Here is a 23903-nt window from a genome sequence, read left to right as displayed (position 1 = left end):
TTGCATGACCTGCAAGTCCTTCCCCTATGCTTCCTACCCCTCCCAGGAGCTTACAGTGGCAGCGTTGTAGGAGCAGAATAGAAGCTGGCTTTATTAGATAGCCTGTCTTAACTGTTAGACAGCCCAGTACTGGTGGTGCAGTAACTGTGTGGACAAATACACCTTTGTGGAAACAGGAGTCTTTGAGAGAGAGAATATTGGTCAAGCCTCTGGGACTGGAACTGTCCTTTTCTCTTGTAAAAGTGTGTCTAGGATCTTTAACTTCTGCCAGAGACCGGCAGAAAGAATCAGTCTTTTTTGGCAGGGTAATTCCCTCCCCAGGGTTGGAGTGTCTGCATTGGGTAGGAGCCAAAGTCCTGCACTTTTGTGTTCCACTAATCCAGAGGTGAGAGTACTAAAACAGATTAGTTAGAAACTAATAGCATCTGCAGTTACAGCAACCGGGATAACATTCAAGGCTTTCCGTCTTCATGCTTCAGGGCATAGGTTGATCATGCTTCAGGGGTCAGGAAGAAATGTGCCTCTTTCTATGTGGCTTGCTCTTGCTTGGTTAGGTACATGATGGGAGGTTTGTCTTCCTCTGAAGCATCTGACATGGCCCACTCTCCGATAGAATATTGAGCTAGATGACCATTGGCCTGTCTGTTTGTTTTATTTATTTGTATTGCAATAGTGCCTGGAAGCCTCAGTCACAGACCGAGACCCCATTGCACTAAGCATCGTACAGACACAACAAAAGGATGGTCCCTGGCTCTAGTCACTTAAAACATAAGTGTACGATGGGCGACAGCAGGTGGATATGAACAGATGGATGAAAAAGCACAAGGAAACAATAAGACAAGGGGATGTCTGTCTACACTGTGAGCTGGAGGCATAAATTCCAGTTTGAGGAAACATCCTCACCCTAAAAATAGAAGTGTAGCTGCCGCGGCAGGAGGACTAGCCACCCCTAGTACAGACCTACCATCTTGGGCGGTATGCACTCGGGGTGGCTAACGCCTCCCGGTGCTCGCGCCGTCGCTGCTACACTGCTATGTTTTAGCCCTCTAGCTTGATCAGAGCTAGCGCGGGTACGTCTCCTCAAGCTGGAATTTACATCTCCACCTGGAAGTGTAGATATCCCCAATATTGGTCAGCAGGACAGGCGTGGTCTTAGCACACCAGCTCCCTATTCCTTGTCAGGTTTGTCGTAGGCATCATGGCAAAGCAGAGTGTGAAGGAGGGCCAGGAGATAGCTGTGGGGATGTGTATGGGGAGTGCCTACCAGTGGGAGGGGCAGCGTGGGAGAAAGCACGGATGTGCTCGTTTGAAGACTTAGGAAGTGAGTGATGAAGGCTGGCATCACTGGCCAATAGGAGGCAGGAGTCAACATCTCACTAGTGAATAAGAGACGATGGGGATAGGCCATGAAGGGCCTTGAAAGTGTGGGCAAGTACTGTATGTTGGCAGGATAGAGAAAGGGGAGCCAGTGGAGGGATGCAAAGAGAGAGGTGACATGGTCAAAGCGAGGAGCTATGGAAATTATCGTGGTGGCAGCATTTTAAATTGATGTGAGCAGGAGAAGATGGAGTCTGTCGAAGCCAGCAAAGAGGATGTTATGGTAGTCTAATCGCAAGATGCTGAGAGCCCGCACAAGCATTTGTGTGTGTGCATGGAGAGGAAAGGCAGTGGATCAGAGCCGTTAGCACCTGGCTACCTAGGAAAACAAGCTTTCAGCTCAATATCATCACTCACTGGCATTCCAGTCCCATTGTGTTCTCCCCCTTGTATGTAGTGAGCAAAGTATTAGGACCCAGCAGACCAGTATTGTGGGCAAGGGAGAGAGAATCTGGGAATGTCTGGGTGGGGTTTTGAAATGCAGGTGCTGCTAGCGCAGAAGCTGGAATGCTTTGGGGGTGTATGGGTCCGGAAACGTGCTGGCATTTAGAAGCTAGGCTGGGAGAATGCTGTGGGATGCTCTTTACGCCCCCAGAGGCCTTCTTCTGTCTCTAACAATAGAACTCCTACACTACTTGTGTGCAGGCCTGCCATTCTGGGTGTGCTTCCAGCAATTGCTACTGCCGCATACGGGGTAATTATTTCTAATTACCAATGTAACTGATTAACAGGAAATCGATTCTCGCTCACCTTCCTCACTCAGGCGCTGAATGTGCCTCTTTAGGAAGCAGGACATTGGGAAGAGACATCTGAGAAATGTAAACTTTGCTGAGCCTTTGCCATAACTTCTGCCCTAGATCTCTGAGCATGTGTACATCTCCAGCTGCTCTCCCGATTCTCCAGGACTCTGACAGCTTTCAGTCTTCAGCATGGTGCCTGTGGAATGCCATTGTCTGCCCCGGTCCCTTTCCTGGGTTCTGGGCCAGCTAGGTGTCCTATGCCATCTCCCTGCCTTTCAGGCTGTCCCATGCCACGGAGAAAGTGAATCCAGTGAGTTTATTATGTGTGGCTGACTTCATTGCACTGTGTCAGGATATGAGACTTAGCCATGCCTAGGGTTACTGATATTTCTAACTTACGGCTACATAATTTGTTAGTTGCAGACTCTCTAACATAGTCCAAGCTAGGCTAGAAAACACTTTATAAATATCTTCCCATCATCACAAGATATTTCTGTCTAACAGCTTCATCCTTTGTCGTCTTTACATACAAATTACAGCTCTTGGGTGGTGAGAAGCACTTATCCCCAAATGAACGCCAATCACTTTGCAGAACAAAATGTTTCAAGTTCCTTTAAGGTGAACTACACAGCACGCAAGCCCCTTTGGTTCTCACTCTTCCCTAGCACTGAGGCAAAAGGGTCACCTCAAATTGGTTTGGGTTTTTTGGTTAAAGTTCTGCTTGTTTTTTGCATTAGAAATTTATGGTCCTGGTTTCTTCCTTCCCTGGAGGACCCAGGCATGCGGAGGACCTTGCTAGTGAAGTCATGTGAGGCTGCTGCTCTTGGGAGAGGGGCTGCTGAGTTCAGACTTTCCTAGGGTGACCAGATGTCCCTTTTTTATAAGGACAGTCCCAATATTTGGGTCTTTTTCTTCTAAAAGCGCCTATTAACCCCCACCCCCATCCCGATTTTTCACACTTGCTGTCTGGTCACCCTAGACTTTCCTCCCCCATGCACCCACACCCATTCGTAGGTGGGCAGAGCTGCCGCTCAGGTTACAGCCTCATGTGACATTATTAGTCAGATCAGCCATATAACAGTACTGTGCACTAGCTTAGCACTTTGTATCCATAAACTTCAACGCACGTCACAATGGGGGAGCATCACGATTCCCATTTTACAGGTTGGGAAATTGAGGCACAGAAAGGCGAAATGAGTGGCAGAATGGGAAATAGGCCCCAGGGGCCTGTTTCCCGATGCCCTGCTCGGACCACTAGACATGGTGAAATGTGTTGCAGGGTCTTGAATTGGTCCCTTAACAGAAAATGTGTAAGATGTAAATTGGGCAAAGGTTATGGAGAGCTGACCATGGCTGTGATGGGAACATGAGGTTGGTCTGGGGTCAGTCTGTGGTGGGGGGGAGCAGGAGAATTGCTGGTTCCCCTAAGGTTGTCGGGCAATACATGCATTACAGAGCACTGTCTGTCTCCTTTCAGGAATAAAGACTCGACCGGAGGCAACGTCGCAGTCATGGGAAAGGATTATTACAAGACCTTGGGGCTCCAGTCTGGAGCAAACGAAGATGAGATCAAGAAAGCTTATCGGAAAATGGCCCTGAAGTATCACCCTGATAAAAACAAAGACCCCAGTGCAGAGGAGAAGTTCAAGGAAATCGCAGAGGCCTACGATGTCCTGAGTGATCCCAAGAAAAGGGCTGTCTATGATCAGTATGGGGAAGAAGGTAAGGGACTGGGATTGTGAATGGCTTGGAGGCGTGTGAGTACCCAGTTAGCCGGGTGGGTTTAAATGTGCTGCTGTAAGCAAGAAAGCGTTTATACGTAAAAAAAGTAGCGAATGTTCACAGGCGTGGGTAGCGTGTCCGGAATTATCCCCATGACTCATTCCTGCCTCTGAAACAAGGTTACTACTACCAAAACTGGGAAGAACAAACACCCAGACGATGCCGTCTCTCCTAAGAGCCAAAGATAATCGCTTGACCCAGTTCTTGACTAATTATTCTGTGGCCAATCAAAGCCAGTTTTCAGCATGCGATCCCAACTCCTTGCCCTCATCACACAAAGATGCCAGTTAGATAAGGAAGAAGGATGTACGGGGAGCTATATCAAGGCAGTCATTGCCGCTCACTCTGATAGCTTCATGAACGAAATGGGCACTTCTTCGCTTTTCACCCGGTTATTCGGAAGGCTTCTTGAGAGCATAGACATGAAAGGTGTTTATATCCTTGATCAAATATGGGCTGCAGAATAACTCACTACTAACTCTTTCCTTCGCACAGATTCTCTAGCTACAGACTCTTTTCCCCCCTTTTTCCTTTCACTGGGGCTTAGTGTGTCTGTGCAGTGGTGTTACTTGTGCACTAGTCCCACTCTTTTTTTTTTCCCCTTTCCTTTGTTCTTGCTGGTATGTACTGACCTACATGTTTCAAAGCCTTTCCCAATTTAAGTAATAGATTCTTGTTTTGAAACTAAGTCACTGCTGTTGTCTCCCTGTTGGCATGGAGTAGGGAGCTGTTCCACCACGCACAGCCTTATTAGTAGAATATGAAAGCTTCTGCAGCCCTATTTGCTGAGGATGAAGAGAGCAGAGAATAGCATTTGCATTAATCAGCAAAAGAGTTTAGCACTTAAAAGAGCAGAAGGTCTGGTGTAAACAGGCTGCTCAGCTAGCAAGATGTATTCTCCCCAGCAGGCTTAATGAGTAGGTGCATCAGCTTTTCTGAGGCATCACCATAAATATGCAGGGGTCAAAGATACCTTTGTGCCCTCGGGAGCAGAAAGGGATCTCTCTGCAGTTAGTGACCAAAGCCTCTGTTCTTAGCGTGATGCTGTTTGAATGATTAGTGGCAAGAGTCTATGTATCCTCTCCCTGTGGGCATGGGAGAACTAGGCACATCAGCAACGTGTGAAGAGAACTGAAGAGCTTCTTTGGGAAATGGTGACAGGAAGGCGCCCTCACTGCAGCCTCCGCGTGCTACACAGAAGGTGGGGCTGCTGTAATTCCCAGTGCGTGGCTTGGAAGCTTTACTGGGAGCTGGGGTAGCTAGTTTTTCTGGTTTATCTAAGCAAGTAAGAAAGACCCGCAAGAGTTTTAGAAAATCTCCATCCTGGCACTTCTAGCTCTTAAAATCACTTGCCCGTGACTGAGCCAGTTCAGTATGTCACTGCCGCGATGGACTGTCTGAACTGCAGCAGTCCTCTGCTGTCTAAAATCAGAATCGCCTGCCTCCAGTGAAAAAACAAACCACCTGGGGGGATTAATCCGAACAAGACTTTTATTTCAGTTGGGGTGTACCTAGGAGTGGGGGGGTTAAATCGAAAGGCAAACACAGCTGAATTGAGGGTGAGAGAGACTCCCCGCGGGAGAAGGGAGAGTCCCATCACTAAGCACTGTATAAAGCTCTAGAAAAACGACACTGGAGAAGAACCTCCCAGGGCCCCGAGGGAAGGACTGGCTGAGGGTTAATAGTCCTGACTCTCCCTTGCTCCTGTGCTGCCCTGTTCAGACTCACCAGTAAAAGCGGTTCTCTAATAGACGCTCTAGACGAGCATGTTGGATGCTAAATGAGGCCAGAAACTGCTGACATGGCTCAGTCTGACCAGGAAGGTGGGTCACCTTAGGGCTTTTGCTGTGACCTCAACTTTCATCTCCCTGCACCCTGCTGCTTTCCCAGGTCTGTGGATATCCCAGTCTTCTCCCCTGCTGCCAGGAGAGGGTGGAGCTTTCTTAAACGCTGCTTGGTCCTTGAGGAAGCCCAGCTCCATGCAAACCTGGGGCCGATGTAAAACTGAACAGGGGATCTAAACTGCCGCTGAAGAAATGTGTTCGCTGCGTACACCCTGTCTGCACTGTCCCCATTCCGAGCCTCTCCAAGCCCATTCCTGCTGGCAGGTGCCCTCTGTGAAGGGAGCGGGGTTCAAAGGCAGCCTGTCATAGAATCATAGAACATCAGGGTTGGAAGGGACCTCAGGAGATCATCTAGTCCAACCCCCTGCTCAAAGCAGGACCAATTCCCAACTAAATCATCCCAGCCAGGGCTTTGTCAAGCCTGACCTTAAAAACCTCTAAGGAAGGAGATTCCACCACCTCCCTGGGTAACCCATTCCAGTGCTTCACCACCCTCCTAGTGAAATAGTGTTTCCTAATATCCAACCTAGACCTCCCCCACTGCAACTTGAGACCATTGCTCCTTGTTCGGTCATCTGGTACCACTGAGAACAGCCGAGCTCCATCCTCTTTGGAACCCCCCTTCAGGTAGTTGAAAGCAGCTATCAAATCCCCCCTCATTCTTCTCTTCTGCAGACTAAACAATCCCAGTTCTCTCAGCCTCTCCTCATAAGTCATGTGCTCCAGCCCCCTAATCATTTTTGTTGCCCTCCGCTGGACTCTTTCCAATATTTCCACATCCTTCTTGTAGTGTGGGGCCCAAAACTGGACACAGTACTCCAGGTGAGGCCTCACCAATGTCGAATAAAGGGGAATGATCACGTTCCTCGATCTGCTGGCAATGCCCCTACTTATACAGCCCAAAATGCCGTTAGCCTTCTTGGCAACAAGAGCACACTGTTGACTCATATCCAGCTTCTCGTCCACTGTGACCCCCTAGGTCCTTTTCTGCAGAACTGCTACCTAGCCATTCGGTCCCTAGTCTGTAGCAGTGCATAGGATTTTTCCTTCCTAAGTGCAGGACTCTGCACTTGTCCTTGTTGAACCTCATCAGGTTTTTTTTGGCCCAATCCTCTAATTTGTCTAGGCATAGTCCTGCTTAGTGCTCCATCCCAGGGCATGTTCCTCGTGCCTAGGGCCCTACCACATTCATGGCCATGAAAAACACGTTACGGTCTTTTGGGGGCTTTTACCCTATACTGTACATATTTCACGGGGGAGACCAGCGTTTCTCAAATTGGGGGTCCTGACCCAAAAGGGAGTTGCAGGGGAGTCACAAGGTTATTTTAGGGGGGTTGTGGTATTGCCACCCTTACTTCTGCGCTGAATTCAGAGCTGGGCGGCCGGAGAGCAGTGGCTGTTAGCTGGGTGCCCAGCTCTGAAGGCAGCGCCTCCCAGCAGCAGCGCAGAAATAAGGGTGGCGATACCATGCCTGCCATCCTTACTTCTGCGCTGCTGCTGGCGGAGGCTCTGCCCAACCAGCAGCCGCCGCTCTCCAGCTGCTCAGCTCTGAAGGCAGCGCCGCCACCAGCAGCAGCACAGAAGTAAGGGTAGCAGTACCGCAACCCATCTCTCCTTCTTCTTTCCCCCCCCCCCCCCCCCCCCCCACACACACACACACACAATATCCTTGCGACCCCCTGCCCCACAACTCCTTTTTGGGTCAGAACCCCTACAATTACAACACAGTGACATTTCAGATTTAGATAGCTGAAATCATGACATTTATTATTTTTTAAAATCCTCTCACCGTGAAATTGACCAAACTGGACCATGAATTTGGTAGGGGCCACACTGCTTCAGTGCTGGATTAGCAATCACAATAAATACACAGTGCTAGCGCTGAGACTTCACCCTTGGCCATGCCAGCAGGCAATGGTCCCTGTGGGGCCAGGGGAGGAACAGTATGGGCAGCGTCTGGTCCTTCATCTCACCTTTTGGGTTCCACATTCTTTATTTTGCCATTATTCAGTGGGGTCGGCAGCGGGTTTCATTTTCTCCCATTGGATGCTGAGGCTGCCAACGTATCCCGTGGAATCACCCTCCAGAGATCACTGCCCCCGCAGCTGCGAGGCTCAAACGCCACTGTACCTGAGAACTTGAGTTTATTCTTGGTGTCAGCGGCTCCTTACCCTGTGAACTTTCATGGCGCTGAGCTGGACAGAAAGGACTCCCCACGCCCCACTCGGGAGCTAAGATCTGTCCTGTAGTCTCCCTCCCCTCCCCTTTATCAATGTTTCATCTCTTTGACCGTGGTCTGGATAGAATTCTAGCCGGCGCCACGTGGCTCCCGCACACGCACAGCTGAGTTCCGGCGGGTGATGGCACAGCAGGTAATAACTGGCCTTTGAGGATTAGGGGTAATAAGGCCTCCGCTCTTCTGCACCCGAGCCCCTAAGACAAGGGGTGGAAGTAGGGACGGGGATAGGCATTTTCCCCTGATTTCCATCCGCTTCCTCGTTTATACTACTAGGGCCAGTGGAAACATTCTGGGCTTCACCACTGTCGCATGCCATGGGCTGTGCAAACGAGCCTCTCATTGCGCTCCTCTGTTAGGAGCCTTTACTGGGTGCCAACCCAGACTCGTCCGATCTCTCCCCTTTGTGGCGGACCATGGAATCCGAAGCGTGCCGCCTCTCAGTGGGTTGGGAAGGGCCGGCTTGCCCTGCAGGAGCAGCTAAGTCAATATGGCCATGTCAAAAATCAAAGCAGCCTCGGTCCAAAAGAGCCTGTTGTGAAGGGTTCTTCCATTGCCCGCACCTCAGACTGGTGGGTGGCATCCCGGCAAAGTGTGGCAGCTCCTGGCCAGGAGGGGAGGCAAGAGGAAATAAATGGCTTTGTTTCTTTGGGCGTGGAGGAGGGGAGAATCTGACCAGCTGTTTCTGAACCAAACCAAACCGTTCACAAAGCAACACGTGGACTCAGAACCCTCTCGCGGGGGTGTGAACCCTGGGGTGGGATCAAACACTGACACTCGCTTCCCCCCAAGGAAGTAGGGGCTTGTCGTGTGGCCATAGCTAATGAAACGGACCCCTCCCAAGGAGAGGCCAAGCCCGGCACACCCCTTACGTTCTGTTTGCTTGGGGAGCTTACGTGGGATGAGAGGAAGGTGGGTTCAGGAGGGAGGGTTCTGGGACTGGGAGACCTGGGTCCATGTAACGGCACCAAACGCGCTAACCCATCTCTCAAGACTTCTGAAAAGGGAAGCGTCCTGTGTGACCTTGGGCAAGTCCCTTAGCCTCTCTGTGCCTCTGTGCAATAGGGCCGACAGCCCTGCCCCCCTCAGTGGGTTGTGCGGTGCTCCCATACGGCAGCGATGGGGGCTAGATACATGCCTTGTATAGACAGGCAGACTCACCCACGCTGGTCACTGGACGCCTCCCTTTCCAGAAGCCTGGAGAGAAGGGTTAGCGGTAGTTTGGCGCCTTTGTAGTAGCGTGCCCAGGAGGGAGGCAGACCTAGAGGGGCCCTGAGTCGCGGTGTGCCCCGCTGGTGGTTGCCAGTACCTTCTCGTGCACAGAGACAGCCTCTCTCTGCTCACGTGAGCCGAGCTCGTGCCTTCTGCGCCGTTCCACAGCAGAATCAAACTGCTGATGTCTGAGTGTTGCTGTGACACAAATGCAGCATTAGCTGTTGCTGGAGGATCACGTAGATGTTCTGATGGGGGGGGGGGTGTCTGTCTGTCTAATCACCTACTTGAAAGCACTGGAGGTGGACCTCAGTTCCGTTCTTTGCCAGGTTTGGGACGCTAGATCAGCCCCAGCAGGCTAGCACGGGTAGAAGGAGACCTGCTGTGACGCTTTTGCAGGACTGGGCAAGGGGGCTCAGACAGCACACCACCCCTCGCCCCCCCAAGGCCTTGGGCAAAAGAAAAGAACAATATTTGCAGACTAAATTAAATTGGATGCAGGTCGGTTTCAGTATATGTACTGGTCTGACATGTGCTTCTAAGCCTAAATCCCCTTTGCATAGTGTTGTAGAGGCTTAAGAGGTGTGGCTGGCAGATGAGGAGCCTTTGCTTATGTGTATTGTATTCAAGCCAATAAAAGACCTCTGCATCCCAGGGCAAACTCATCTGTCAAGACCAACAGAAAAGAGTTTGTCCGTCCTGCGTTTGCCTGGCTTGCGTCTCCTGCTGTTGGCTCTGTCTAGAGGGGTTGGCACAGGACGTCAGCTTTTCAGAAATAGCACTATTTTGTAAGTGGAGAGCTGAAAATAGACACTGAGCTGGGCTTGGTTAGACCCCTTCTTGACCCCTCCAATCAGAAATATTTGACACAACATCCCGAAGCATGTGGCAATGTGAAGGGGACATTGGAAGTAGTCTACCCCCAGCCTTGCGTGACCTGCTGGGCACCTTCATGATCCTCTGTCTTTTTATTGCAGATACACTTTTGAGAGGGGCTGTCTGCCTCACACCCTGGCTGTGTAGGAACATCCAGGGGGTTGCTCTGGACAGATCTAAACGTAGGGTGTCTGTGCAGAATCAAGTAGGAGCGGGCGGGGCCTGAGAGAAGCCCTGGTTGAAGAAGATCTTTTGCTAGTTACCAAAAGAAATAAACACCCAACTTATTTGCTGTATCTCTGGGTTCTGCTCCTGAGCGCCCCTCCACCCAACAACCTGGGCTGGTCACGGAGCAGGGGAAAGCGAGTCTTTTTTAAAAACAAAAATCCATCATCCCCCCTCACACTTGTCTGCCATCAACAAGATCTGATACTAACCTCTCCGGTTGTTGAGCCTTGACTCTTGTTGCAAAGTACTTTGTGGCCCTCATGTTGGCCCCTTTCATCTGAGAGCGTAGCGTGTGTCTCACTCGCGTGCACGTTTGTGGTGGAGCGGCTAGTTAGTGTATAATGCTGACCTCCCATCATTAGCCCTGATTAAACAATTGCTCGCTGAGTTCAAAGCCTTTCATAAATGGCTACGTGTGCTGCTGCTGGCCCATGAGTCCATGGCGCAGTTCAGACGCCTTGGGAGATGCAGTAGATCACAGCACGAACGGAGTGTTCAAGAGGTGATGTACTGCTGACACACAGAGTACTCAGCACTGCCTTTGGCAGAACTTAGACTTCTCATTTGTGTCGCTAAATTAGTCTCAAAGAGCCATCAGCTGCCTAGTCCATATGGTCTTTGGACTCCAACAGTTACCATGCTGTGAAATTTAACAGATTTACAGAGACTGAATTGCTTCCTGCAGTACAGCAGGAAGGAACACGGGAAGATGATGCTTAGGAGCCTTGCATGCAGGGGCGGCGAGTTATATGGGCCCGTGGTGCCTGTGCTCCAGGAACATTCAGGGCCCGGGGACCCGGCTCCACCAATGTTTGGGACCGGGTCTCTCCCCCGGCCCCGCCTGCTGCGCCCAGCAATTTAAAAGGCCCTGGGGGCCGCCTCCACCACCGGCAGCACAGCAGGGCTAAGGCGGCTTCCTGCCCACCCTTGCTCCTTGCCACTCCCGGAAGCGGCCGGCATGTCCCTTCGGCCCCGGGGTTACGGGTTGTCTCCACGTGCTGCCCCCGCCCCAAGCGCCGATTCCGCAGCTCCCATTGGCTGGGAACTGGAGCCTGTGGGCTGCGGTGCGCAGAGACCCCCCCGCCTAGGAGGCGCTGCTAGAGGGGTGTGCGTGTCGCTTTCAGGAGCCACCTGAGGTAAGTGGGGGGAGGGATAGCTCAGTGGTTTGAGCGTTGGCCTGCTAAACCCAGGGTTGTGAGTTCAATCCTTAAGGGGGCCACTTAGGGATCTGGGGCAAAATCAGTACTTGGTCCTGCTAGTGAAGGCAGGGGGCTGGACTCAATGACCTTTCGGGGTCCCTTCCAGTTCTGTGAGATAGGTATATCTCCATATATTCTAAGCGCCGCACCCCTCACCCTCTCCCACACACCCCCAATCCCCTGCCCCAGTGCAGAGCCCGCACCTAAACTCCCTCCCAGAGCCCTTGCCCCCTGCCCCAGCCTAGAGTCTGCACCCCAAAGCCCCTCCTGCACCGACTCCCTCCCAGAGCCCTCGCCCCCTACCCCAGCCCAGAGTCTGCACCCCAAAGCTCCTCCTGCACCCAGACTCCCTCCCAGAGCCTTAGGCAGGTGCGGGGCGGGGGCCGGCGGGACTTGGACCTGTTCTGGGCACCAACAAAAATTATACAAACCTTCCGCCCCGATTGCATGTGTCTCTAGAAATGGAGCCTCCCAGAGCTCTCAGTCATAAATACGTCTTTTTCCCTTGTGTTATCCCCTGGCAAATACTGGTTCCAGTATTAGAAACAAAGAGAATACAATCAAGTGTTTGTGGGAGACAGGCTAAGAATTTGGATACTCATCCGCTTGGAGGTGGTGATAGAAGTCTGGCTGGCTACTTACTCTCCTTAGTAACACAGGATTTGTATAAACTTGCCTGTTTCATGCCCATTTAACATGAGCCCCAGTTACAAAGCATCCACTGCAAACTTGAGCTCCAGTGAAGGGTTGAGAACAGAATTGCATCTCGACTCTCCGCACCCTGTAGACTAGTTGTGGTGCTCACCTTCCAGCCAGGGAAGATAAGATTGCTCAGCTGTATTCCTGCTAGCTAGTTTCTCCAATGGAAAAGGGATGCAGATTGTGGCCAGGTTGGGGGTGAAGGGGGGATGTGTGGGACCCTACTGCCCAGAGAGAGGTAGAAAGCAGCTTGCAACACCAAGACTGAATTCCACCTTTGGTTCCCATGCTGCGTATTAGAAAAAAACAATAAAAGTCTAGTCAGGGTGGCCCAGCCGTCGCTCTGTCTGCACTCCCTGTGCTTCACGCAGGACTAGAAGGGAACAGCCTTCTTCCACGGATTATGGTAACGTTGTCTTTTCCTTGCTGTGTTCTAGGGCTCAAAACTGGAGGCGGTTCCTCTGGTGGCTCCGGCAACACTTTCCACTACACCTTCCACGGAGACCCGCACGCTACCTTTGCTTCTTTCTTCGGCGGCTCCAATCCCTTCGACATCTTCTTTGCCAGCAGTCGCTCCCGGGCGTTCAATGGGTTCGATCAGGAAGATATGGATATCGATGACGACGATGACCCTTTCAACGCCTTTGGACGGTTCGGCTTCAACGGCATCAACGGAGTCCATCGACGGCACCCGGAGTCTCTCCACACACGAAGGAAGGTTCAGGACCCACCCATCGTCCACGAGCTCAGGGTCTCCCTGGAAGAAATCTACCACGGCTCTACCAAAAGGATGAAAATCACCCGCCGGCGGCTGAACCCTGACGGGCGAACCACAAGGACCGAGGATAAGATATTGAACATTGTCATTAAAAGGGGGTGGAAAGAAGGAACCAAAATCACCTTTCCCAAAGAAGGAGATGCCACGCCAGACAACATCCCTGCCGATATCGTCTTCATTCTCAAGGACAAGCCTCACGCGCATTTCAAGCGAGACGGCACAAACGTGGTCTACACGGCTATGATCAGTCTTAAAGAGGTGGGTCAGTGGGCGCTCCCTGCCGCAGTGCTCCTTGGAGATGAGTTTGCTAGTTTGAACAGAACAGATGAGAAGGGTGATTAACTTGCACGGGATTAGAAGGTCACATAGGGTGTAATAAGCCAAAGCAAGAGAGATCTACAGAGTGGAGTGTTCTCCCTTTGCTTTTACAGACCAACATCCATTCCTGTCTGCAGGAATTACACAACCTCAGTACTTCAGTCTCTAGGCCCAACTGATGCTGTTTTAACTGCTCTAATTACCCTTTCCCCCTGCTTGTGTGCCAAGCTTGCCCTTTAGTATGGGGTGTTCGTGTCTGGGAAAGAGCTCCGACCCTGCCTCAGGTCAAAAGAGAAACTAGTCCGGTGGCTTTTGCCTGGTCAGCCCCATTTGTTGGTGTTGCCCCAAACACCCCAGCTTGTCAGTCTTTGACATCCGTGTTCTGCGCTTAAATACCAGGCTGACCGTGGCTTGGGAGGTGGGTTGGTCCCAGTGAGGTTGCAGGTTTGTTGGCATGGCTGCATGGGGGCAGTTTGCATGGCACCCTGGTCCTCACTATGCCTTGCTTGAGCCTATGCCAGCCGTACTCTTCTCTTCTCTCCCTCCCGGGCTGTGTGTGCTGCATTATTTATTCAAGCAGCACATGAAGGTAGTTTTGTGCTTTGCAGAACAAGTAAGTTATGGTCTCTGGCCCATGGAGTTTGCAAGGAACTTTAGAGGGGACCCGATGAGCCAGAGCAACAAGCCGCGCGAGGCAGGAGTGGAAAGGAAGACACGGGTAACCCACATTCATGAGATGCGTGTTTGATGGTACTGCTGTCTAACTTCTTGTTAATAAGTCCCAGCTGGCAGGTACATTTACAATTTAAATTGCTGGCAGCTGCAATTTACCATTCACTTCAGATTGTAGAGGTTGTCTGTCTTTTCATGTAGCTCTTGGTGGGCGGATTTTTTTAAAGACCGATTTAGTCCATGTTCGCAAATGCATTTTATAGAACAAAATCTCAGCGGATCAGATCTTGGGTACAAACGTCTCAGTGTGTGCCCTTGAATCAGGATACTAATCAGGATGGCTCCCCTTCCTCTAAAAGCTTGAGGGAACTTTCCCATGGGCTCTGTAATCAGAGGGAAGCATAGCACTACCAGGGTGCGACTTCCCCTCATGCATTTGAATGGAGTGCCACTTCACAGCCACACTGTGACCATTCAGAGCTGGGTGTTTTCGGGGACACTCTTCTAACGGTACGTTGGGGTCAAGGTGACTTACGTTGACACTGGAAACCGAAGTTTACTCGTGAAGTGCATGGCTCTGCGAGAGGCAGCGCTGTTTATGGAGTCATACCTGCCATATCTCAGATGCTTCCTCCATGCCTTCCTCACAACTATGCCCGTCACACCAGACCTAAGTGGGTCCTTCTGACATCGGTTTCATGTTTCCTGCTGAGGGTATGTGGGGGTGGCACCATCAATACTCAAGGCAGAAAATCGGCCCCGGTCTGCTCCCTTTACCTGAGCGCTGCAACACAAGGGTAGAAAATCACCCAAGAGTCGTAGACTATCAGGGTTGGAAGTGACCTCAGGAGGTGTCCTCAGCGGGCTTCGAGAGGGCAGAGCTCCTTGCAGCCCTGCTGCAGAGGGAAGGAGGGGTGGGGAGGTGGAGTGGGGCTGGAGTATCCCGAGTTTCTAACCTGCTCTAATCAGCGCTGGGGCGGGGAATCAGGGAGCCGTAACTAGTCGTTGGGTCTCAGTATCTCGTGGGTTGCCCAGGGTGGTTGCGTGGGAGGTGGGATCCATCCTGTGTTGGGAGCAACTGTGGCAGACTCCTGTCGTCCCTGGGCTCCTGCAGTCCATCAGGGAAACCTCCCTATTCCTCCCCATTGTGACAGGGCTGATTCAAACCCTCTAGTTTAAAACTGGCAATTCTCAATTCTTCATCCAATACGCCCCTCCTCAGTACCCTCGCCCTCCCAGGCCTCAGGTCAGACATGATCAGCTGGCCCATCAGACTTTGACAACCATCTTCTGTAGCTATTGCATGAGAAAACCAGTGGCCAAACCGGGGGGTGGAGAAGGGAGATACTTCCCCTGGTCTCTGAGTCCAGGTACCATTGAACTCTGTGTTGATCGTTCCAGTCACTCGCGTCTGTCCACGGCGAGCAAGCCAGCGCTGGGCGCTCGCTGCGACCTGGTACGGCCCAACAGGAGCAGCCCAGCGGGAGATGCATCTGAGAGGGCTTCCCCACAGACACATGGGCGGCAGAAAACTGTCCGTTCTTAAAATTACATGAGCGGCTCAGTGGGAGGCAGAGAGAGGAAGAAGCAAAACTGCTCTTGGGGGGAGCCAGGATATAGCTGTGGTATTGCTGCCTGAAGGTAACTTCACGAGTCTGAGTTAAACCAGCCCCACCAGAAACTTAACATTTACCTCCCTGTGAATGCTTCAGCTTAGATCCTAGTTTTAGTGACATCTGCCATTCACAGACCTTAGTGGCTTCCCTATTTGTCTTGTCCTGTCCCCATTGAAGTCAATGGCAAAACTCCTCATTGGCTGTACTGGGAGCAGAATAAGGCCCATAGTTAAATTAGGTAAATCCCTATATTTTCAGCTTGGCACAGCCACAAAGCTTCCTCTGATTTAATCCATGAGGGCAAATGTCACGTGGGGCCCCCTCTTTAATGTGGCGGTGTTGACTGTGGAGACAACAGGTTCCAGGGTGCAGTGCAGTTTGGGGGCTTGGATTAAGGTGGAGCATTGTATGCTGGGTCTCATTTCAGTGGGCTGCACAAACATAATCAAAATGAACTGCTCTCATACATCGAATTATATGCAGAGGTGGTGTCCTGTGGGCTCCTGGCAAGTTGCCAGTGTGGTCCCTATCCTTTCAGAGTGATGGGCACTGGTTATTATGGAGCATGATGTCAGTTGTCTGTCTGTCATCTCAGTGAAGGCAGTGTTGGGGGTTGGTCATTCCACTACAAATTAAATTAATGGAGATATTCTATCTCCTAGAACTGGAAGGGACCTTGAAAGGTCATCGAGTCCAGCCCCCTGCCTTCACTAGCAGGACCAAGTACTGATTTTGCCCCAGATCCCTAAGTGGCCCCCTCAAGGATTGAACTCACAACCCTGGGTTTAGCAGGCCAATGCTCAAACCACTGAGCTATCCCTCCCCCCAGCTTATCCAGTCGAGGGGATTATTTTCCACAGTTAGTGTCGCTAATTCTTGTCTGGTTTCACTGGTGTTAAAGGGCTAGAGTAGGGGTGGGAACCATCTGTACTAAGGAAATGTTAAAAATCCACTGTAGTGTCTGCTGCCTTCTTTCTTGCATTTTTGAATGCTTTGCAGTGTAACAAGCATGTCGGTTACACTTTCAGATTCTCATGCACTAGCACGATGCTGCCGTGCCACGTGGGAGCTACAAGCACAGGAGAGGCTGTCTGTCTGCTTTTAAATCCCATCCCTTGGAATTAAACATCAATGTTCCAGGAGCACTTCTCTTGGCCCATTGAGCTCTCCGAAAGCTGATTCTAAAATACGGAAATTTGGGGCCAAATTCAAACGGAGTCCTTTGAAATCATTGACGCAGCCTGACGTGAATACATGATTTCTCCAATCAGTTTCAAACTTGATGAGGAAAGAGTTCAAGATATTGCGGGGGGGAGGAGGGGGGATTGTTTTTTTCAAACAGTCTTATAGATGCCATAGTGAAATCAGCACGTCAGTTTTCCTCTGTTGGCTTTCCCGTCTGCGTAAAATCTAATCCTCTTGAAATGAGTTGATTGTGGTTTTGGTTACTCTGCCTGGCCTCGAGTCCTCTGCCAACTTGTGTGCTTTGCCATCACATTTTCCGTGTAATCGTTTTCTGACTCTGTCCCCTGTTGCTGTATCTTCTAAAAAGCAAAGAGTTTCTATTTCATTTCACTTCTATTTATATTTCTTTCCATATATATGACCCTTAAGTGTTACAAGTAACAGAAATTTCAGACAAACTTTAACTTTTTAAAATGTGACTTGACCTCTTTGCAAACCCCTGTGAGATCTGTGCAGGCTCCACTGGGGGACGCTGGTGCATGAGCTCAGGTGAGGAAGGAGGAGTTCGTTAAAACTGCTAATAACCAATGTGTTGAAAGCACACGATGGCCTGACTTTGAGAGGGTGAGGAGCGCCCAGCTCCTGCTGAAGCTAATGGGAGCTTCAGGTGCTCTGCACCTCTGCAACTCAGGGCAAGGACGTGGTGAGGACTTCGGGGTGGGATTGTCAGGAAGGGACCAGAGTGCACCGGCTGCTGCATGCCGACGGCGGGGAAGAGTGAGCGAAACTAACCTGCTCCCCTCAGCCTGGAGAAGGGAGCCAAGCTCCACCTGGAATGCAGCGAGTTCTGAACCCTGGAAGGTCACTGACGTGCCGACAGCTGCTGAACTCCATGCAGCATTCTAGACACAGCCAGGCTTCCCCTTCATTGCTACAGACTGTCTGCTTTTCATTGCTCTCGGTGACTGACCCTGCAGTGCTGGGGCTGGTCAGGATTGGGTTCAGAGCATGGGCTGGTTTGGTTCTCTCTCTGCCTAAAGGCGGCCCAGATTATCATGTGTAAACCAGAAAAGTAAGGTTGCTAGGGACGCTTTAGAGGTCTCCAATAATACTGCTTGGCAAAGCACCTGCAGACCCTTTGGCTGCATTGTCAGCGCTAAGCCTCCTATCCCGGGTGGATGTATCCATTTTACGGATGGTTTGATTGATGGGTTTGTGGTGTCGGGCAGAGCCAGGAATAGAGCCCAGGGTCTCTCTCCAGCCACTGGAGAGCCCGCCCTCCACAGCCTGACTGCTCACATTCTCGGCCTGCTTCCAAAGAAGCGAAAGTGATCCAGTGAATGTGAGCTGCCTCTGGCATCAGAGCTCTTGTTTTCTTCTGTCCCCGAAAGGGAGCCAGAGTGGGCCCTTGCAGTGCGGCTGGACCTGCATTCCCCTGGGTGGAGAAGCGAAGGATACGTCGCTAATGACCGGGGGGGATTGCAGCCACTTGTGTCTATGACAACCACCTGGGATGGCATTAAAGGATATCTGAATGGGGGATATAGATTCTTCCTTTTGCTTTGTACTGTGATGTCTGAAATTGGCATGAAAGATTTTCCCAAAGAAAGGGGTAAGGGAGGAGAGGCCATGTTGTCTGCCTTAGACATAGCAAATCTATTCTTTGCTGCTTTTGCTCTGGAGGGTAGGAGTGGGCACTTCTCTGCCCTGAAAGCCAAGGGGCAGGGCCAGCAGATCTTGGAGGCCTCACGCAACTGCACCTGTTAGCGCCTGAATTCAGCGTAGGTGTCTGCTCCGAGCCCTGCTCCCAGGGGCTGGAGGGAGAGCGGGTTCGTGAGAACCTCCCCTGCGAGCAGCACACGTACTCAGGCTTTAAGTTCTTCATCCCCAAGCAGCATTGGCTCTTCTCGGCGCATCGCTCCACATCCCATTCGCTAACGGTGACGTTTTCCCCTTGATAAAAGCGAGGCAACGTCCCTGCCCACGTGTGCAGCAGAGCCGCCGGGGTTATTTAGGGACACGAGGAGTTCCACGCTGCATTGCCGAGCTCTGTGGCCTGTTACTGCAGGCTGCCTTGCAGCGCCACCCCCGGCACGCACGGGCCGTTCCGCAGGAGGCAGGGCTTGGATTTAGTGCTGACATCCCAGGAGGTCTTTCTCTTTGCCTCCTCAGACGTGCAGCGGGAGGGCTCCAGCTCGGTCTCTGGCATTTACTGGTCGCACTGCTGGGGGGCTTGTTCCTCAGCGGAGCCTCTGCATAGTTGCCTGATCCCAGGGAAGCTGCACAAGCCCAGCGCTCGTTCTGCAGATGGAGAAGTGCCTGTCGGAGCAGCGGCCCGGCACTGACCTGCAGCCCTCCCTGTCACCCTGCCATTGTGAGAGCAAGACCCCAATAGGGTCACCTTTCCGGCCAAACAGCCCGAGGCCGGAAATGCCACAAGCAGCCAGCCAACGCCAGCCCTGGCAGCTTGGCTTGCAGCGTACCCGCAAGTGAGTGACTCCCACGTTTGGCCATACAAAGCCGCCCGTGTGCAGAAGCTGGAAGGGGAATGCTGCCCGGATTGAACCTGGGAGGCTGTGTGACAGCTTCCTTCCCTCCTTGACTCCCGCAGGCAGACCCACAGCCGTGCGGAGAGGAGTTGTTGGTTACAGAGTGGCAATAAGCTAGTTCTCGGGGACCAGGATCAGTCCCTGCGTGTGGTTTACACATGGCTTGGGCTGGGGAGGAGCTTAGCGAGCTCAGCTGCAGGGACGCGCTCTCTCTTCCTCTGGGCTCTGGGCACAGCCGGGGTGGGGTTGGTCATTGCTGGGCTGGCCCTACAGCCCTGGCTGCAAGTGCTGCAGAGATGTATGCTCAAGGGCGTGTGGGGCAGAGGGAAAATGTACCGTGTGACTCTCCAGTGCCTATCCCAGCAGCCAGGAGCAGCGTGGATCCCAGCCTCTTCCAGAGAATGCAAGGCTTGAGTGGCATCCTGGGTACCCTCTCCCCACACCCCCAAAACCAGCACCATCAGCCAAAGAGTTGCCTACAAACTGGCACACGGCACCCCCCTTCCCAAGGGGCTGGCTGCCGGTTCCTCAGTGGTGCGTACAGCCCAGTGCCACAGAGTCGCTAAAAGCAAAGCCCAGAAATCGAACCCAGAAGAGCTCCCCTCCTGCCCCCGCTGCGCCCGTCAGCTTTGCACAGGCCCTCTTGAGTCGGTGAGGTCCCAGCGTGGGGGAGATGGAGCCCATGTCCGTCTACATGCGTTCCCTTTACTAAAGAGGCGAAACTTGTTAAGATCCGCACCAGAATAGAAAGCGACAATGCCTGAATGAGCCGGTACAGCAAAGCCACTACCACCCTGCTGAAAGGAGAAGCCAGGCAGGGCACTTCCTCTAGGTTCGCTGTCCTTAAACCCTCTGTGGCGCTAGAGCCATGCTGGGAGCCAGCCCCGTGTAGCCTACAGGAGAGTGGGCTCTATTGAGAGCAGAGAGGGACCCTGGAGAACGGTGAACCGTAGAGACTCATCCCCCGTTGTGCTTTGAGGGAGCTGTGTGCAGGGAGCAGTGGGTACAAGTAGCCGGGGGCAGAGGTGCATGGATACAGTTCTAGGTAAGCTCCCTGCCCACGTCCGTCAGTGGGTCTCCCTGCTGCAGGGAGGGAGAGAACTTTTGAGAGCTTTAACTTCCAGGAAGCGTCTGTGCTGCGAGCACCGAGTGGGCAGCTGAGGAATGCCTGGCTCTTGCTTTCCTAGCCTTTTGGAGGCTGTTGGCAGAGGTGCCAGGGCCCGTGTGCTATAGATAAATCCAGCGCGCTGGGCCGAGATGCTGAGCTCTGGGAAGGGCAACAGCTGGTGAGCAGCAGAAACATTCAGTTACTTCATCAGGGATTGAACAACAAGGCCACAGTCTAAATTTAGCTTGCTGCTTATCTCTCCCAGGCTCCTGGGCGGTCAGCAAAGGGTAGAGTGCGTCCCGTTGGGAACTCACAGAAGGAAGAGGTGCTGCAGTTCAACCCCACTAGAGCGCTTTAGCAGACACTCCGTCCTACTGCAGGGGCGGGGGGCAAGGGGGGTTTCATTTGATAGAGCCTGTAGGACTGTAGCCCTGTCCAGAGAATGATATTGGGGAAAACATGCCTCATAGTGAGAGACTAAAGAAGCTTGATCCGTTTAGTTCAGCTGAGAGAAGGCGAAGAGGTGACTTGACCACAGTCTATAGGCACTTAGGTGGGGATGAGATTTCTGGTGGCAGACGGCTCTTGAATCTCGCAGCCAAAGGCAGAACAGGGCCAATGGCTGGAAGCTACAGCTAGACAAGTTCAGAGGAGAAATAAGGCCCCGTTTGTTAACAGTGAGGGGAAATACCCATTGGAGCAACTCCCCCAGTGGATTCTCCGTTAGGTGGAATCGCTAACTGGAGACGGGATGTCTTTCTAGGAGACAGGCTGTGTCTCAGCCAGCAGGGGAGGGCTTGATTTAGAGATTACTGGCTGGTGCTGTGCAAGAGGTCAGACCAGGTGAATGATGATGGTCCCTCCTGGCCTTAAAATCTAGGGCAGTACAGAGGTGGCCACTCCACTCCAGATCCCCACACGCTCCTCCGCGCTCTTCTCATCTGTGCTGGGAGACTGGCGTGCCCCGCAGGGGGGTACACTCTGCTGCCAGAGGGGTCTGCCTGGGACGCACGTGGAATCGTGGATTTGAGATTGCCAGGCCCGGCATTTGGGGGTTTATTGGTGCAGTTTAGCATTCCTTGGGCTGACTGACCAACACTACCTGGCCGTAGGCAGCAATATTGTAGGCAGGTTCAGGGCAAGCTTCTTGCATGCACAGCTCTGTCAACCTGCCTTTATCCTGGCCTGCAGCACTCCTGCCCTTCCAGTGCCAAGTGTCAGGGCTGCGTCTGCCCAGCGTGACCTGTCCCTGCACACCAAGGCTGTTGCCTTTTATAGTTTGTTGGAAGTCAGGCTGCATGTAATGAGGTTCCTAAAAAAAGACACTGGGGCTTGATTTCATCAAAACCCAGCTCGTGTGTGACTGGCTGTTTCTGTGCATTTGCAGTTACCGTGCACATACCCTGCCCAGTTTGCTGTCTGCAAGAGCTGGGTGCATGCAGAATCCTTGGTTATGTTACTTGAGGCGTAGATCTGAATGTACTTTCCGTGAGCTTTTCCATCTGCAGTGTTCTTCCATTCTCCAAGCCAGATGGCTCATGTTAGAAACGCTCTAGGTTTTGGCTGATTTAGTCAGGACTAGCTGAAACCAAGCCACATATTGGCTGACAGTACCGGGTCCTGCTTACCAAGAAAGACATGACATTTTGGGGTAGTCGCTGTGCAGTAATTAAAAACTCCCGATTGGTGATTCAGTCGTCAGGTTTGAGAATCACGGTGTGGGCAATGCACAGGCTGGTGGCTAGCGCAAGCCTGCCATTCACTGGATCCCGGTGAGCTCCGAAGTGCTTTGTAAAGCACACCTTGGGAATGGCCAGCGCCTCAGGCATTGTCTGCCGCGGTAACAGGCATTGAGGAGACCTCCCCACAGCTCACTTGCTCAAAGTTCTTCCTGCAGATCTGCTTGGGCCTGATGTTTGTGCCTGATCTGGACCTGAGCCCAAGAGTCGTTTTCTGACCAGACGCTCCCCTCCCCCAGAACCCGAGTCAGCACTGATGCTTCGTGCCCCTGAGAACCAGGCAGTACCTCACTCCTGCCAGCCGCTGCTGCGTGCGCGTGTGCTGCGGATCCTTGGCACGCTCGCTCCAAAGTGCGCACAGCGCAGCAAGTGGCAGGAGTGTGGCATGCAGCCTCTGCCATGCCAGCCCCCTGGGCAGGAGGAGAGTCGACCCAAGCCTGAGACAGTCCGGATGTTTTCCAACCGGACTTGAACCCAACACGTGTAGTCTGGTCCTGTCGGGATGGGGTCTGGCTGCAGCGTTCTAGCTCGTGTTGCTGTGCAAATGGGGAACTGCAAACATCCACTGATTCGCCATTACTAGGGGGGCAGGGAGATTATATCTATTAATGAGCCGCTTCCAAGCTTACGATTTGTACTGCACAAAATGTGGTCAGGACTGTGTAGGCAGAGTCCCTGCCACACTCCGCAGCAGCAGGGCACCTCGCCAGTCCGCTGACCTGCTGGGGAGACAGTGACTCTGATCTCTTCCCCTTCGGGGTCTCTGCTTCTCTTGGTTCAGACAAACATGGGGTAAAAGGAGAAATGCAACCTGTCCTGAGCGCCCTGCACGCTTGGGTAGAGTTCTAGAGAAACCTGCCCCTCTTCTGAAGGCCTGAGGGGAGTGAAGAGTGGTGCCACCATGAAACTACCACCGGGGTTGAACCCACATGCCATGTGCTTTTCTGGGGCGTTCTCAGTAGAACACCCAGTATGTGTACATCGGGGAGACTCCTGTATATCCACCAGATGATAATGGCGTCGCTGCCGCGTTGCTAATAGACGTGAAATGGGCAACAGCGACAGGCCAGAGGCTGGTGTCATGTCTGCTGGGTGAGGGAGCAGAACTGCTGAGGCCAGTCGTGGGTTCCCGGCCTTGGCTGCTCTACACACATGGGCTTTTTCTAGAGACCCCAAGTTGCAGCCAGTCTCACTGTTTGCTCTTCTTCCTTGCAGGCCTTGTGCGGCTGTACCGTGAACATTCCCACTCTCGACGGGAGGGTGATCCCTCTGCCCTGCAACGACATCATCAAGCCTGGCACCGTGAAGAGACTGCGCGGGGAAGGGCTGCCCTTCCCAAAGGTCCCCACCCAACGGGGAGACTTGATTGTAGAGTTCAAAGTCCGCTTCCCAGACAAGATAGCTCCGCAGACGAGACAGATCCTCAAACAGCACCTGCCGTGCTCCTAGAGCCCCTGGGACGTTCTGCCAGCAGCAATACTTCTAACACACGTGCCACAGCATCTGAGCTGCACAAAGCGGAGGTGCCCGATCACACTCAAATGCAAAAAACCCACGCTCCTTTCCACACGGTCCTGTTAGCTCCAGCCCTATCGCCTGCCCTTTGTCGGCCTCTGTTATACTCTCGCAGTGTGGGATTCAGGAGCTCAAACTCCTGGCTAACTTCTGCTGGCTCTCTGGGCTGGGCGCCTTTTCCTAGAGGTCTAGCTTTTCTGCCTGGCACAAGCAAGTGGGCCTGGGCTGTG

The 23903-nt window shown here is 52.4% G+C and overlaps 1 protein-coding gene across 2 annotated transcripts in view; it reads left to right on the top strand.

Moving 5' to 3' along the window:
• DNAJB5 (DnaJ heat shock protein family (Hsp40) member B5) overlaps positions 1 to 23665 on the top strand; it is a 28716-nt gene extending 5051 nt beyond the window's left edge. For both annotated transcript variants that reach the window (XM_065406565.1, XM_065406564.1), the window contains exons 2-4: positions 3595 to 3839; positions 12631 to 13229; positions 23374 to 23665. In XM_065406565.1, the coding sequence (XP_065262637.1) occupies positions 3629 to 3839; positions 12631 to 13229; positions 23374 to 23607 (1044 nt within the window). In that variant the 5' untranslated portion in view covers positions 3595 to 3628 and the 3' untranslated portion in view covers positions 23608 to 23665. The remainder of the gene's footprint in view (positions 1 to 3594; positions 3840 to 12630; positions 13230 to 23373) is intronic.
• Positions 23666 to 23903: the final 238 nt, after the last annotated feature.

The sequence above is a fragment of the Emys orbicularis genome, chromosome 6, assembly GCF_028017835.1.
Source record: "Emys orbicularis isolate rEmyOrb1 chromosome 6, rEmyOrb1.hap1, whole genome shotgun sequence".
Taxonomy (NCBI): domain Eukaryota; kingdom Metazoa; phylum Chordata; order Testudines; family Emydidae; genus Emys; species Emys orbicularis.
This window is presented reverse-complemented; position numbering and strand designations above follow the sequence as displayed.